At 38.4% G+C, this 15,401-nt stretch overlaps 1 protein-coding gene across 1 annotated transcript in view; it reads left to right on the top strand.

The window, feature by feature from the left end:
• The window catches only part of LOC129002608 (proline-rich protein 36-like), a 31,058-nt gene that overhangs the window by 13,704 nt on the left and 1,953 nt on the right, over positions 1 to 15,401 (top strand). Inside the window, exons 2-5 of the mRNA XM_054430542.1 lie at positions 6,648 to 6,809; positions 13,456 to 13,653; positions 14,105 to 14,295; positions 14,621 to 15,195. Of these exons, the coding sequence (XP_054286517.1) occupies positions 6,648 to 6,809; positions 13,456 to 13,653; positions 14,105 to 14,295; positions 14,621 to 15,195 (1,126 nt within the window). The remainder of the gene's footprint in view (positions 1 to 6,647; positions 6,810 to 13,455; positions 13,654 to 14,104; positions 14,296 to 14,620; positions 15,196 to 15,401) is intronic.

Here is a 15,401-nt window from a genome sequence, read left to right as displayed (position 1 = left end):
AAATTTGTCAAAATACGTATAAAGAGATTCCGCGTCTTAAAAAATATTGATATAGGAACGTCCAATAGAGGGCTAAGGAAGGCAAACGCTGGATGCTCTAATTGATCTTAGTGCTTCCACTTCCGACGAGAGAAAAACTCTGAAGGAAAGCTGACAATATAAAATATCCAACTGATTGAAGAACGTCACTTAGTTTGAGTGGAAAATGAATTGTGGATGTTTCAAAGAGCTTTAACGATCTTAAGTCCTATAAAGTATTTGGTTAAACTATGAGGACCTTAGTTAATTTTTTATTTATAGGATTAGCAAATTAAGTGTGACGAATTTGGCAACAAATGAGCGAAAGCTAATACTGACGATGACCGCATTTGCTTGTCAACTACATGTTCTACAGTCAGATGATTTGCATCCAATTAAAGTAGCTTTATTATTCAAACACTAAGGTTATCCGACAGTTTGTGATAATTTCTTAATGTACGCTATTGTCACAAAGTAGTCACTTGTTACATCTAGTGACTGAGAGACCAACTAAGTGCTAAAAGCAATACAACCTCAAACCAAAGAATCAGAGAATCATACAGCAGCTGACCTTTCGGGTGTCAAAGAATTAACGTTTCAAACAGTCATTAGCAGAGCCATAAACTCTCTAATCAATCGGTAAAGAGGCCATTAGTGGGGGCGGAGGAAGTAATTGGTAATTGTAATGGCGAGGGTGGAAAGGTCGCGGGAAGACTTGAGCTGGAAATTCATGACAATGATATTTAACTTTCTCCTCACGAGGCTCGAAAGGAAGAAGCGGCTGGATGTCTGGATGCAGTTGCAGTAGAAAGGTGAAGGGTGACAGGCCGGGTCACGAACAAACATGTCTTAACATGCCTGAACATGTAAGGGCATGACAAGCTCATATGGGCCAGGCAGGGGGAGAGAAGAAACGAGAATGAAACGTCATTGTTGAACAATTACTTTAAGAGTTATGGACAGTATAATTTAAAAATGGCAGCTTTAACGAGTTTACATTTTTACACCAAGACTATAGTTATTAAGTATCTGCAGTGACATTTACAACTGCACTATGGCACAAAAGAAAATCATTTTAACAACAATTCCAAATCACCAGTCAGTTGTGCAAAGAAGGTTACTGCTTGGCATTCAATCTTGTCTCGTCACACAATCCAATCCATCAATGGGTTTCAAAAGATGAAACAAGGCGGGCTATAGAACTTTGATGACTATTGGTAGTTTGATCAACGTCAACGATGACTTTTCTATGACTAGAGGATATCCGACGACCAGAAACGGGAGAAAGTGACGCCATTGTCATAGGGAAAGTGAGTAGCGGAACATCTTTCAAGGCCTCGGATTCGATTCTTTGCCAACAACATTGTCAGGCGTATGATAGGTTTGACACAATGCAATATGCAATTACACTCTTCACACTGCACGCGCCCACAGGGCCTTGGTAAGAGGCCAGCGAAGACCTGTTTGTGCGTGTGTTTATTTATACTTTCACCCCAGAGTGGGCGCTCCCAAGTTTTCTTTTGGTCTTTGACGACTTTTACATGTCATGAAACCGCATCTTATCCGAAATGAAAGAAAGTTGAAAGTCACTATTAACATTTTATGGATGCTAGATGCTTATATTGAAACAGATTTCGTGTATGAGATGACCTGTGTTTTCTGAGGTTCTCGTGGTATATGCAAGGTGAGCCCTTAAATTTCCTTATTGCTGTTAAGCGCCCACTAATATGTTTCGGCTGATAGGGAATGTGAATTTTCAACCACGAATAAGAACAAAAACGAAGAAATATATACTAGTGCTTAGTACTATAATTGCCTTAGCACATTGTTCATTTTGGATACCCCCCAAAAACCCCCTCTAGTTTTCCATCCAAAAATCTTAAACATCCAAAATAAATTGCTTGTGCATAATTTGGTCGAATTTAACATTCCACATTATGTCCATAAAACAAGTAAATCTAAGTTAAATATTCAAATTCCACTCGTATTGTACTTAAGCCTTGGGTTTGCTCAATTAACACACCAGCACGGAAGGAAATAATTAAAATGCAACAAACTAATAACAACAAACATAAGATATATCTACCTCATTATTTGCTTACAATTCTGTTCCATTCATATGGTGAAAACAGTTTACTTCATAGCTTACTGAGTCATTGGAGTCCAGATAAGCCGTGAAAGTCTTGTGAACTACTTAACTGAGATGTGGGAGAGACTAGACTAGACACACACACACACACCTAAACAAGTGTGCCACAGTTTGAGTGTCCTAGAGCTAGCTAATAATCTGTTCATCTACAGCCCAATTTATTACTTTAAAGAACTGAAAAATAGTAAGTTTAATTTGCTGTGCTTCATCGAAATATATGCATCCGTTCATTAAAGTCTCTAGAATTTTTTGGATCGAATGTTGTTGTATATTTACTGATAACACTAAGTGACACGATGTTTTTTTTAAGTTTCTTCAGGTTATATAGCAGTGTATTTTCATTAAATATGTACATTAAGTTTAGTCCAAACATATCTTTAGGCTTGTTGATATAATCGACTATCTTTTATTCAAACAAAATGATACACTATCGGGGCTCTAATACATAAAGAAATAAAATCATTTAACATATTTTTATCTGGGTTGTACCATAGTGGTAAAATGATAAAATACTAATTTCTACATTTTAGTGGTTTAAAGTTAACGGAATTGTAGATTGTTTTCATATTTTTTATTTTCGAGTTAAACTTTTTATGATTTCAATAAAAATATGAAGAAGTTTTAATTTTGATCGTGCGTTGCCCTTTTCAATATGCAAGTTCTGCATGAAACAATACACATTAAAAAATGAAGCAGGATGGCAATAATTATAACACAATTCGTTCACCATAAAGCCTGTGCAGAAGGCGTGCTTAACCTGGAAACTCTCTAGTTTAATGGAGCTGTTAGTATTCTAATTTTCCACACTTTCACTAGGCTCTAAACAGTTATCATTAAGCCTTAAATTTCAATGCCCTCTTGATAACAGAGCGGTCACTTCAACATGGACTGGATTGAGTCATAAAATTATAAACCCAGATAATCGCAGCTATCAAGCAAGGTTTAGCACGCTCATGCACACCTCATAAACTTTAGTAGTCTACATTGTGGATTATGTTGTTTAGTTTGTTGAATGTCATGACATCAAACAGCTGTGTCTTTACATTTATATTATAGCCAACGTTAGTAGTCTGTTTGTCTTTCCATAGCACAAAAACGACTGGATATTAACTGAAAATATATGTTATTAGAACATAACCAAGGTATTGCCGTTTTGATAATCTGACATCAAGGTTTCTTGGAATGAATTTTGAGTGTTCTCCATAGAAGCAAAAAGAAACTCCACAGTGTTTAAGTAATTTAATAATAAAGATCTTGCACACAACATAAAAATGCATACATTCTATGTTAGTTTTATAGCTGATTTAAACTTCACCGAGATATTGACTAGCACTGGAAACAATTTCTTACGTAATTTATACCCATTATTGCATTTAATTACTACCCAGAACGGAGAGGTTACTTGATCTGCCACGGTTAACTTTGTAATCAAAATGTTTCTGTGCAATTACTTCAGTAATTCCTAACGTGTACAGTTCTTCAGCAGAACGTGGCGAGACTACTGTTGTCTAGGAGAGTGGCGAACGAGGAGGTCATCGAAGTAACTGGAGACATCCAGGTCACAGTGGGTTGTATTACGGTTGTCTTTGACTGCAACTGTACACTCTTCCTTTTATTACACACTAGCATAACAGTATAGATAAAATGCAGTAACCCATTGAATTCCATCATTCAAAGGACAAAATAGAGGTAATTTGATCGGAGGTCTTAATTTATGACTTATTGATTCGTATTTGAACGGGGGTCGGGGGTTTTCTACTGCAAGGGAGTTTTCCACTTGAGATTCTCCGATAGATTTAAAGGCATTTGTTAAAATACCTTTCCTCAAATGTTTTGAAGTATCTTTTCTGTCAGAATTATTTTTCACGAGAGCCTTATTCCAACTAGTTTACAGGACATTCTGGACAGTCGACCCCCTGTAACACATAAGCTATAATGGATGACTCCTTGGTCCCGTGACCCTTGACTGACGAGTGACAGGTCATCACGACTGTGTACCATGATGGAGGGTGAAAGTAGATCCTGGACCAAGGTTCATGTTGTTGTGTAGGTCCTGGGTCAACTTCATAAACAATACCAAGACCTCTGTGGCACATTGTAAGCCCTCAGGGACCTAATGAGTCAAATCAATGTACGAATTTGATCATGATACCTACATGAAAATAGATAAGCATGTTTTAAAGATAATAACGTGTTGTTTAATTAATGGGCTTAAGTATTATTGGGTGTGTTGCTGTCTGCTGGACTTGTGATTTGTGTTTCGGTCTTCGATGTGAGAGACGAGTTCAATAACCGATTCATGTAAAATAAGATTGTTGGATTTGGACAGATATTTGAAAGAATTTGTTTCTAGCGTATCCATACTAAAAAGAATTTCTATTTAGGATAAACCTATAAGCCCAACGTCCCCTAAAGGGTTTTATATTTTTTTCAGGTATGTATTTTATATTAATATAAAATAGTCAGATGCTGTTATCATTATTACAGCATACTTTTTTACTCATATAATAAAATATTCTGGACGTTGGTTAGGTATGGTTTTAATAGCTTTATTGGATTTTTTACAGTCCCATATGACACACGAACCAATACTTATCAGGTTTACTCCCAGGAACTTTGCTCCCTGCTTTAGGACTAGGTTTGCGCCTAAGAGCAGAGAAAACATACTAGTATCATTGACTTTATATCTGATATAAAGTCAATGCTAGTATGTTTTCTGTGCTAAGAGGGAAAACACATATTGGGGTTTCGATTAAGTTTTGGTCTAATTCAGAAATTAAATTGGCAAATTTAATGATAATGTACATAAACTACATCAACCAATTTTTTTACCATGTGGACATTGCAAAGAAAAAGTCATTCACTCAGCACTTTTAAAGTATCGCAGTAAGCGACATGTGAAGACCGAAAATGCAATAAACCCAGTTGCCAATCTTCAAGCTAATTTTAATGACATCTCTACGTCTCCCCATCAACTACAATCTCCCTACATCTCTGTAGCCTCTCTCTGGGTCAGATCAGGGTCGAGATAGCCTCACTCTCTTTGAGGCAAAAAATAACAAGGCTAATGTTTACTTGGCGTCTCGCCTGCGACTGACACGAGTTGTTTATGCTCATATTAAAATATCCCCTCACCCGATTTGAGTAAATAATCATATTTTTACAATAATTTATTCTGTATTCCTAACTATCTTCTTATATAACTCATGAGTATAATCAATTTTAATGCGGAGTTGATAGTTTCTTTTCTACAAATTGTAACATTCTTTGTGAAGGTCTAGAAAGCTTTTCATTTGGAGGCATATATTAGTTTGCAGGGTTTACTTTACACATACAGTTTTAGTTTACATAAATACCATCGACACTCATGGGTTTTGACAAATTTCCTTGGATCTACTTATACCTGCTTCGTGATCCTGCAAAAGGGTTTGCTACAACTTCTGCGGTAGCAAATAAGCATTCTACCAAAGTACTAGGAATTCACATGTAATTGAAGTACAAACTACTTGTCAACTTTAATGACACCATACAGTTTTATAGTTGGAAGACTCACGCTAGGATTGCAGCCACTACAGTGATCGCTGTCATATTCATACTGCAGTACTATCTTCATGCCTGTTACAGGCGTACCAGAGGCCTAGAGCTACAGCTGTGCAGATCGCTAGGATCGCAGCCACTACAGTGATCGCTGTCATATTCATACTGTAGTACAAACTTGATGCCTGTTACAGGCGTATCAGCGGCCTAGAGCTACAGCTGTTCAGATCGCTAGGATCGCAGCCACTACAGTGATCGCTGTCACATTCATACTGTAGTACAAATTTAATGCCTGTTACAGGCGTATCAGCGGCCTAGAGCTACAGCTGTGCAGATCGCTAGGATCGCAGCCACTACAGTGATCGCTGTCATATTCATACTGTAGTACAAACTTGATGCCTGTTACAGGCATATCAGCGGCCAAGAGCTACAGCTGTGCAGATCGCTAGGATCGCAGCTACTACAGTAATCGCTGTCATATTCATACTGTTGTACAAACTTGATGCCTGTTACAGGCATATCAGCGGCCTAGAGCGACAGCTGTGCAGATCGCTAGGATCGCAGCCACTACAGTGAATGCTGTCACATTCATACTGTAGTACAAACTTGATGCCTGTTACAGGCGTATCAGCGGCCTAGAGCGACAGCAGTACAGATCGCTAGGATCGCAGCTACTACAGTGATCGCTGTCACATTCATACTGTAGTACAAACTTGATGCCTGTTACAGGCGTATCAGCGGCCTAGAGCGACAGCAGTACAGATCGCTAGGATCGCAGCCACTACAGTGATCGCTGTCACATTCATACTGTAGTACAAACTTGATGCCTGTTACAGGCGTATCAGCGGCCTAGAGCGACAGCAGTACAGATCGCTAGGATCGCAGCCACTACAGTGATCGCTGTCACATTCATACTGTAGTACAAACTTGATGCCTGTTACAGGCGTATCAGCGGCCTAGAGCGACAGCAGTACAGATCGCTAGGATCGCAGCCACTACAGTGATCGCTGTCACATTCATACTTGGCTTCTTCATGTTGGCCTCGGCCTACATCACTGCCTCTTACTCCTGCGCCAACTACAACCTGCAAGAGGCCATCAGACAGGTATGTTTACTGACTTTGTCCTAGCTGCCCATGTTAATTAAGATTTTAATTAGTCATCCTGACTTGAGATTGGTAGGCAAAAACACACAAATGATAAAAAAAATGTACAACCTCGTCCAATTTTTACAATAGTTTCCTATGGATTGACCATAACAAAAAAGTTAGATTTTTTTGTAACAGTTAATTCTTGTGGTAAATAATAAATAAAAGTACAAAATTCATCCTTTCCATCTTATGCAAATTTGTGTGACAATAACTAGTGAAACTTTTGAGGTAGGATAGCTTTTGAGTACATATGCACTTCTAAGTAGACATCATAGAATTTTTTTAAAGCTGTAACAAAATGTTTTAACAGTAAATATTTTAGTTTAATTATTGACTATCCAATAGTAAATGGTTTAATGGAGCCAACGACAGAACGTCCTTCTGTTTCTTACGTCTTGACTTCCAAACCGATGTTAAACTTTTTGGGAACATGTTTTATGTTACTATTAACTATCACTGTACCAAAAAACTTCAAGGAAAATTAAACTTTATTAATATTAAACTATTGAGATAACCATTCACCTAAATTATCTTTGAGTAATATTTGGCTGCTGCTGGTCCGTGGCGATGCCTAGTTCTTTCACCACAGTCCATGTTGCACTCCCCGAAACCATAATGAACTGTATGAACACATATCACCATCATAAAATATCTCAATTTTTGCAGTAAATTAACGGACACTCCTAAATCCAAACTGTAGCAAACAGTCTTACGATTACAACCGGAATTGGTCCAAAGAAAGAGTAAACGATTTTCCTTTCCCATGCAAATCAACGTTTTTCCACTAATGAAAGATGAGTTGTTAACGGTCGCAGAGACGATCCGTTACGGGCGTTGGACCGTGAACGTGCTTCCGTCATTGTTGTCGTTTGTTTTATGTCGTCGTCGTGTCGTTTGTCGTTCCTCTGTCCATCGCAGCAAGTCATGTGTTGCGTCGCCGAGATACAGACACGACTCTTCCAAGTAAAAAATATCTCCAGTAAAATTAAAGTTAACACTATAGAGTGATTCGTTCAATCGCTTTGACGATGGAGATTACTAAGTTGTATTTTAAATTGAATCGTAGTTGGCAACACTTAGATCTTCTAAAAGTTCTTGTAAATAACCAAATAATACATTTACATTGAAATAAGTGAACAATCCTTGGTAAAACATACTTCGGTGCAGAAAGAATACACTTGGCTCTTAATTATCTGGCACTCGTTAGTGCCAAGAATCGGCAATAATGCGCTGCGCAAAATGAGTAATCTATCAAGAAACCTGTAAAGGTCTGGGATTACATTTTAGTTTTGTGTTCAAGTTCAATAAACGTTGCCTTTTTTTGTAAAATGAGGCATATACTGATTAGTTTAATTCCTAATAGTCGAAGTATGAACAAATTATGTAGAGTTAACTTATATGTTAATTTTAGTACCATTTTCTGTAATCTGACACCCTATTGGTCCCACATGAGTAGGATAAACGGATGTCTTCTGTAAAAGACAAAGTAGTAATAAAATACTAGCTATTTGATATTTATTCAATTGAAAAGAAAAACATAAATGTTCGTATAGTAAGTTAAAAAATACTATATTGGCAAAATAGCATCGTAGTTTTGTTTATTTCATGAATATAAAATATTTTGTACAGTAATGGATTCAATAGACCTGTTTGAGTAAAACTACAAAATTTTCTTAGAGATACACATTGTAAATACCGGAATATTAGTAACACTATTTTTGGTAAGACCGCGTCAAAACGGAGTACGACAATAGGAGGAGGTAATTATCGGCTTGGTGTGTCGTATTAGAAAAACCTATAACACAATAGGTATATTCAAATGCAGCCTATATAGATTTTTTTTTCGCGATAGGCGTAAACATGTGAAAATCATTTGGCTTTGTCCAACTCTAACTCTAACTTTGTCGCTACCCGATTTTGGTATCTTGCTGTATACAAGTTGTACACCGACATTTCAGTTTTTAGAGCATAACGGAAACAATGACATGTCAATTATAGTTGGGCGTTCGGTCAAAAACGACTTCATTGACTTCCTACGGTGACAGCGCACATTGCGAATGCAACAATGGGACAAAATAAAGGCGACGTAATAATAACAGTGTTGCAAGCCACGTACTGCCTATAACATTGTTGCGTCATCCCAGAAGTACCGGCGGTTAGTGCTGCCATCTGTGGTGGAAACCGCAAACTATAAAGATCACGACTATATGCAGCACGACTGGGGTAATTTGGGTAATCGTGATGGGTACGGTATAGACTACTAAGATAATTGAGTTAATTTCCGTCTTTAAAAGTCCATTTTATTTCCCATGGATGTTAAATGTGCCATGTGCTTATACCTGAATGTAAATATGTAGAGAGAACGTAAAATGTAGGGTATGATGTGTACTTGTTGATCAGCTTTTTCTTTAGCTAGGACCATGAAAGAAAAAAATAATATCAAGACCATATGGGTAAAGTTTTCATAAAAAAATATTGGCTTTCCTCAGGGTAGAACCGGCGACATAATTATTTGGCAATCACCATAATTCATTCAGATAAGCATTTCTCATTCACGATCATTATCCACATCTACGCTTTTGCAAAATCATTCTTACAATCACTTTCACAAACAATAGTATTTAATAGATCATTTAATTAATCAGTTAGTTTTGTTAGCTGGTATATTTACTCATTAGAAAGGAAACAATAATCTCCATATGAAAGGCAGCAGGATGATGGCAATGATGTGGAAAAGTCCATCGAAGCGATGCAAGAAAGCGGGAGGATGATACAGGGAAAGTCATGATGTTGATCGGGCAGAGAGCCATGGGAACATAGTCGTGAGAGTCTACATAAACTAGGAAAGTAAATAATCACAACCTCAGCAAGTCTCGAACTTTGGCTCCGGGCCATCACGTATAATCTGGAAACGGCGACAGTGAATCCTGAAATATGCTGGGTTGAACCCATAACCTCGTAACCATCGTTGCTATTGTTGTGAGGGACTTGGAGTAGGCCTAATTGTGATCTGATAGTTTACTATTCATATATTGTCGAAAATCTTCAAACCAGTAACGGAAATGTGCTTAGGATTTGAGTAATACAAAAATACAGTAACTTTTTTGCTGATATTGAATACCACCAAGAACATATCGTTGCTCTCACGAGAACTTGGGGAATTTGTTTCTTGACAGTGTACTATGATTATGTATTCTGGCAAAAAAAGGCATGCATGAACTAAGGATTTTTGTCGTCAATAAATTACCATAAGGATGGTAACCAGAAAGTTTGGTTTGCAACTATGGAAGTTATCGTAAAACGTTAGAACTTTATTTATACTTTATACCACTAAGCGTCTCATATCATTGAAATACTTCACAGTAAAACGATACACGCATTAATGTACAAATAGAAATTGCAATGTCTTTGAATTGTGTGCAATTGCCAATGGAGTTTTCACGGTTTTGTGTAAAGGAATAGTTAATAACCTGGTCTTCTTACTATCTAACGCCAACATTTTTTACATAGCATCGTCAATTGATCACCCACTGAGAAATCCAATCAAAACAAAGTTCAGAATCGATCCCGATCTGTATCATAATAACTTTTATTTGAAGGCGAGCGTTATAACCACTCTACTACTCAAATAGAAACGTGAGTTTTCCTTTTGCATGGGTGAGCTTGGTTTTTTCAACGATACCTGTTGCAACGAGAAACAATATCCATGTAACAGAGAGTGCAGCGAGATTATAAGGTACTGAACGGATACAGCGACCTGAAGCGAGTGAAGGATAATTATTGTATGTGGGCTCGAACTGGGTCAAGGCGTCGGAACTGTAGGGAACAACCTCTACATGGGCACATCGTGGGTAGGGAGTCTTGTGAAGACGTTAAAAAAATAACCACTGCTGAAAATAATATAGTAGCACAGAAAACAAATTTGGACCCAACAATGTTATTTCAACTCAAAATAATGGAGTTAAATGTTGCAATTGATTATGTCTCAAAAGTTAATTTTGATATTGCAAATCTAGTGAATTAAATACCAACACTTTCCTTATTATTTTACATAGGAAATGTTTATACAGTAAAAGTAGTCATAACGGAGTTGTTACAGTATAAGAAGCCCACGAGGAATTAAAAATAAAATAAAATTAGTGGGGTGAGATAAAACAAGGTAACCAAACAGAATTGATAAAAGAGAACTGAGAAATGAAAGTTAAAGAGAAAAGAAGTAAAGAATAAGAGAAAGATCAAAATAACAGTAAGATGGTGAGGGAGTAAAAAAGGTTTACAGGAGATGATTCAGAATAGTAAAAAGAGAGAGGGTGAAAGGTAGGGCTCACAATAAAAAAAGAAAACCAAGATGAAAGAGATAGCTAAATAAACACATATTGCAGATTGCGTAACCGTATTAAAAATAAAAGAAGTAAAAAGTGTTGAAGAAGATTAAAAAAATAACGATTGTGTTGGAACATAGCTGTGGGTGTAGAAGAACGGAGGAATAGAGAGAGCGCGCGCGTGGTTGCAGACGGTCACCCAACCATAAGGTGTACTTTTCCAGACCCGACCAAGGGTTTAGTTCCACTGGTCAACCATAAATTGAGAGCTGCGTAATACATTGTTGAGCAAATATGAATTGGTGTTTTTCAAGAGTGTGAAAACCTGAGGTCCACCCACACACTCAAAACTTTCACTCGCACAAATTGCTGGTTGACATTTGCAGAGTGACGTGGCTAAAGGTAGTAAACGGGAAAGGTTATGATTATACGGTGATAAATATGCAGAAGGAAACAAACATGACACACACTGTAAAATGCATATGTTTATGGTAGATGCTACACACTTTTAAATTCCTTAAAGTCATTGTACGTAATGCAAATATTTTATTACAATTACACAACAAACACAGTACATTCAAAATTATTCCTTAAAAGAAGGGATAGTTAATTTTTTTTTATAATCGGTTTTGTTAGGAATGCTTAGATGGAGATGTTGTTCAACTACAGCTCAACAGTTATTTAACATGTTTATATCGTCTCTAATTAAATGTTTCCTGCGCTAAACCTATATTTATTGTTACGAAAATTTGATTCCTTTAGCAGATTAAAATTATTGTACACATAATAATAAGTTAACAAATAATTGACAGTTATTACATGGGTGGACGAAGCCTCTAAGAAAGAAAAACAATTAAACATAGGAAGCCATTATCTTGTTGTAAAAAATCATCTTCATGTTGTATAAGTTATTTCCTGATTTTACACAAACTGTGAGTAACATCACAACAGTCAAGATAACACACGAGACATTTCCAAACGACACGTTCGTCGACACAGTGACATTTCGCATTGGCCAACTCCACACTTTCCCGCGGGTTAACAACCTCTGATGCAAGCATGTGAAGATGTTCACTATTGGCTACCGGACTTGGCTATATGACGGGTTGTTGAGCCTGCCTATGCAACTGACCTATTGGCGTGAAGGCAGGCTCTCCAAACTTGTCTGTCAAGATAGGCAAGCCATCAAGTCTGAGAATATCTGTCATCTAGAGGTTATTTTGCTAAACAAATCTCAGTTGTTTTTTTAGTGAACATGGAACATTTTTATCGTATAGCAAATCAGATGTTATTGCCTGCGTCCCTACAGAAATAGTCTTATCTGTAACTAAGAAGACTAGGGAGCTGGTAAAAACGTTTAAACGCCTTTTGTTGATCACTTATAGCATTAGCTTCTCATTTTCCAGACGAGAATGTTAATTGATAATTTACTCTACCCAGTTGGAAGACCTACCCAACCAACTTCCCTTTATGGAGTGTCTACTTTTGGAAAATGCAACTTTACCTTATCCATGCTCTGATTTGGATCTAAATGCACTTTCCATCAGTGTCTGCGACAGTTACTTAACAGCTGTTTTGCCGGTTATAGCCAATGACGTAACTGCCGCCACGGCGCGAAGCCAGCGTTGCTCCCTTCCTGTTCCTGACAGTAGCTTTCTCCCAATCCGGGGATAAGCCTGGACCTCCTGGAAAAGTAGGGTCCCACGGGATCTCTGGAACACTTGTTGCTTCAATGAGGCTCGTTCCTCGAGTGGCGAACAGGAACAGAGAATAACGTTTTACATCAATTGGTCATCGTTTACGTTGGTCGAATGGGTGAGACTTTTTTGCAAACCACGAGATTACATTGAAAACGAGAAATTACTTGTTCTGATTCGACTCTATCCAAAGTTTCCTCATAACTTCACAGGTAAATCTGCAATTTTTGCGATGCATTAAAATATATGTGATGGCATTTTATTTGCATAGCATATTATTTTTGAAACACTTGAAACTGTATTATTAGCGATTGTTCATGGTAAAAAATAATTTTAACAAATTATAACTATTGACCCTTTATAAATTGTAATTCCGATAAAGTTTCTTTAGTAAACTTTTCTTAGTATAGAATAGTATACTATAGTAGCTTAAGTTTGATTCTAAAAAAGTTGTATTTTAAATATTGATTATTTTGCGGTCTTTGTTCTTGTCTTTGTTAGTTGACAGGAAACATCGCTTCGACTGCTAATTGGTCAGAAATGATCGCAAGAAGCAATATAATTAACTATTTCTGTTTGCAGGAGATGGAGGATCAGCCGCAGTACCAGCACTTGGTAGACCCGCTGCAGTCGGATGAGAGCGTAGCTGCGGATAAGCGAGAGTCTCTGGTGCCACCCCCACCCGCCCAGAATCTCCAGCAAGCCGCCCAGCAGCCTGATATGGCCACCCCTATTCAGATCAAGCTGCCGCTCACTCTGGACTTCGACGATCTCGCTGGGGTGGGTTCAGATTTTAGGAAAACTTAGCCACACAATAAAGTAAAAACGGGAAATTTTACAGAACTGTTGTAATCCATGGTTTACTGTCTGAACTTTGATGAGCCATAGATTTGATCTGTATTGAATAAAAATAACTATCTACAATAAACTACACCTTCTCTTCAATGGGAGATATTTTAAGGCTTTAAAAACTTGTATTATTCTTAGTAAGATCAAAACCTTTACGGAACCAGCCAAGTGTTAGATTATGTTTGAATTTATTGATTGTAGACACAAAATGTATAACTTGGATTTTTTATCTGAGATCCTAGAGAATGTGTCCAACAAATCTACTTTATTCAGTCCTAAATTTATCAAGGTACCTACATGAAGATTCTTTACAGTGATGTTAATATGGAAATGTATATTTCATCAACTCATGAACCAGCTGTAAAAGGAATCTCCTCCACAGGCTCTCGTGGAGAAGAACCAGAGGTCCAGGATGAACTGCGTTGTAGAGAAACGTCGTGCCGAGGAGGTGATGGACCATCAGCCCAAGACTGTGCGACTACCTTTCGGCGTGAACCTGACGACTGACCCGCGTTACGAACACGTCACTGGGGAGAGGATGGCCATATTCTGCGAGAGCGGAAACGACCAGAGGTAAGAATGTGGTGAGAGGTTTCGCTTTGTGGGAAAGTACATACATAAAAATCGAATACATGAACATGGTGATTCAGGGAAACGGACTTTGGATTTGGGAGTAAAACACTTTATTTTGCCCTTCATTTTTTGTCACATGGGAATCACCCTTTCTCCAAACTTTCGTATAGTGTGAGAAATAAAACGACCTTCATAAATCGTAATACTATGACGAGTATAGCCGTAACTGTCACCATTATTCTACACAGAGCCAAACATAATATCTTCGGATAAGTTCTTTTCATGTTATTATACAGTTGTAGTTTAAACAACATATATTTTACAGGCATGTTCCAGTAGACAACAGCATCGCCACCCCCGTCGTCGTGCCAGTTCCCATCCACCAAGAGGCGATGCACCTAATCCCCATGCCAATGCCCATGGGTTCCAACGGTCCAATGTTCCCTCCCCACGGTCAAATGTTCCCTCCCAACGGTCCTATGTTCCCTCCTCATGGTGGACCTCCCCCTCCCCACATGATGCCACGTCATCCCCAGCAGATGATGCACCCACCACCACCGCAGCACTATCCTCATCCTCACCCAGCCCAGACCCAGGCTATTCCTCAGATGGCTCACCCGGAGATCCCGATGTCTATCCTGACCCGTATCGCCCAGGAAGAGGCGGAGTCCAAAGATGACTCACCGGTCCACATTATCGCCAGGGAAGAGATTATCCCGGTGTTCCACCCAGCTAGTCCCGAGGGAAGGGCGATGAACCTCCCTCAGCACCCTGCTCCCGTCCCAGCGGAGATGGTGCAGCCACCCCCACCGCCTCCACAGTTCGCTAGGAGCATGCAAATGCCACAGACTACCCAGCTGCACCCGGCCCCACCAGTGGAGCAACAAACAAGGCCACATTGTAAGTAGAAGATATCGAGATGAGGCTAGTATAGTGGTTAGAGCACAGCCCTTGAAAGGTCTCTTGTTCAAGTACCACCAACTAATTCAGCGACCCTGTAGTTTCGAATTCCATTTTAAGACTTCATCTCATCCATCAGGCCGGAAAGAAGTCTCTAATGTGTTATTGCTCTGAACTGTCGTTGTATCTAAACCCCTTCACGTCGT

Source organism: Macrosteles quadrilineatus, unplaced genomic scaffold (assembly GCF_028750875.1).
Source record: "Macrosteles quadrilineatus isolate MER2022 unplaced genomic scaffold, UCM_ALF_1.0 Scaffold_9__3_contigs__length_116548681, whole genome shotgun sequence".
NCBI classification, from domain to species: domain Eukaryota; kingdom Metazoa; phylum Arthropoda; class Insecta; order Hemiptera; family Cicadellidae; genus Macrosteles; species Macrosteles quadrilineatus.
Note: the sequence above shows the minus strand (reverse complement) of the source record. Positions and strands in the feature narration are given on the sequence as shown.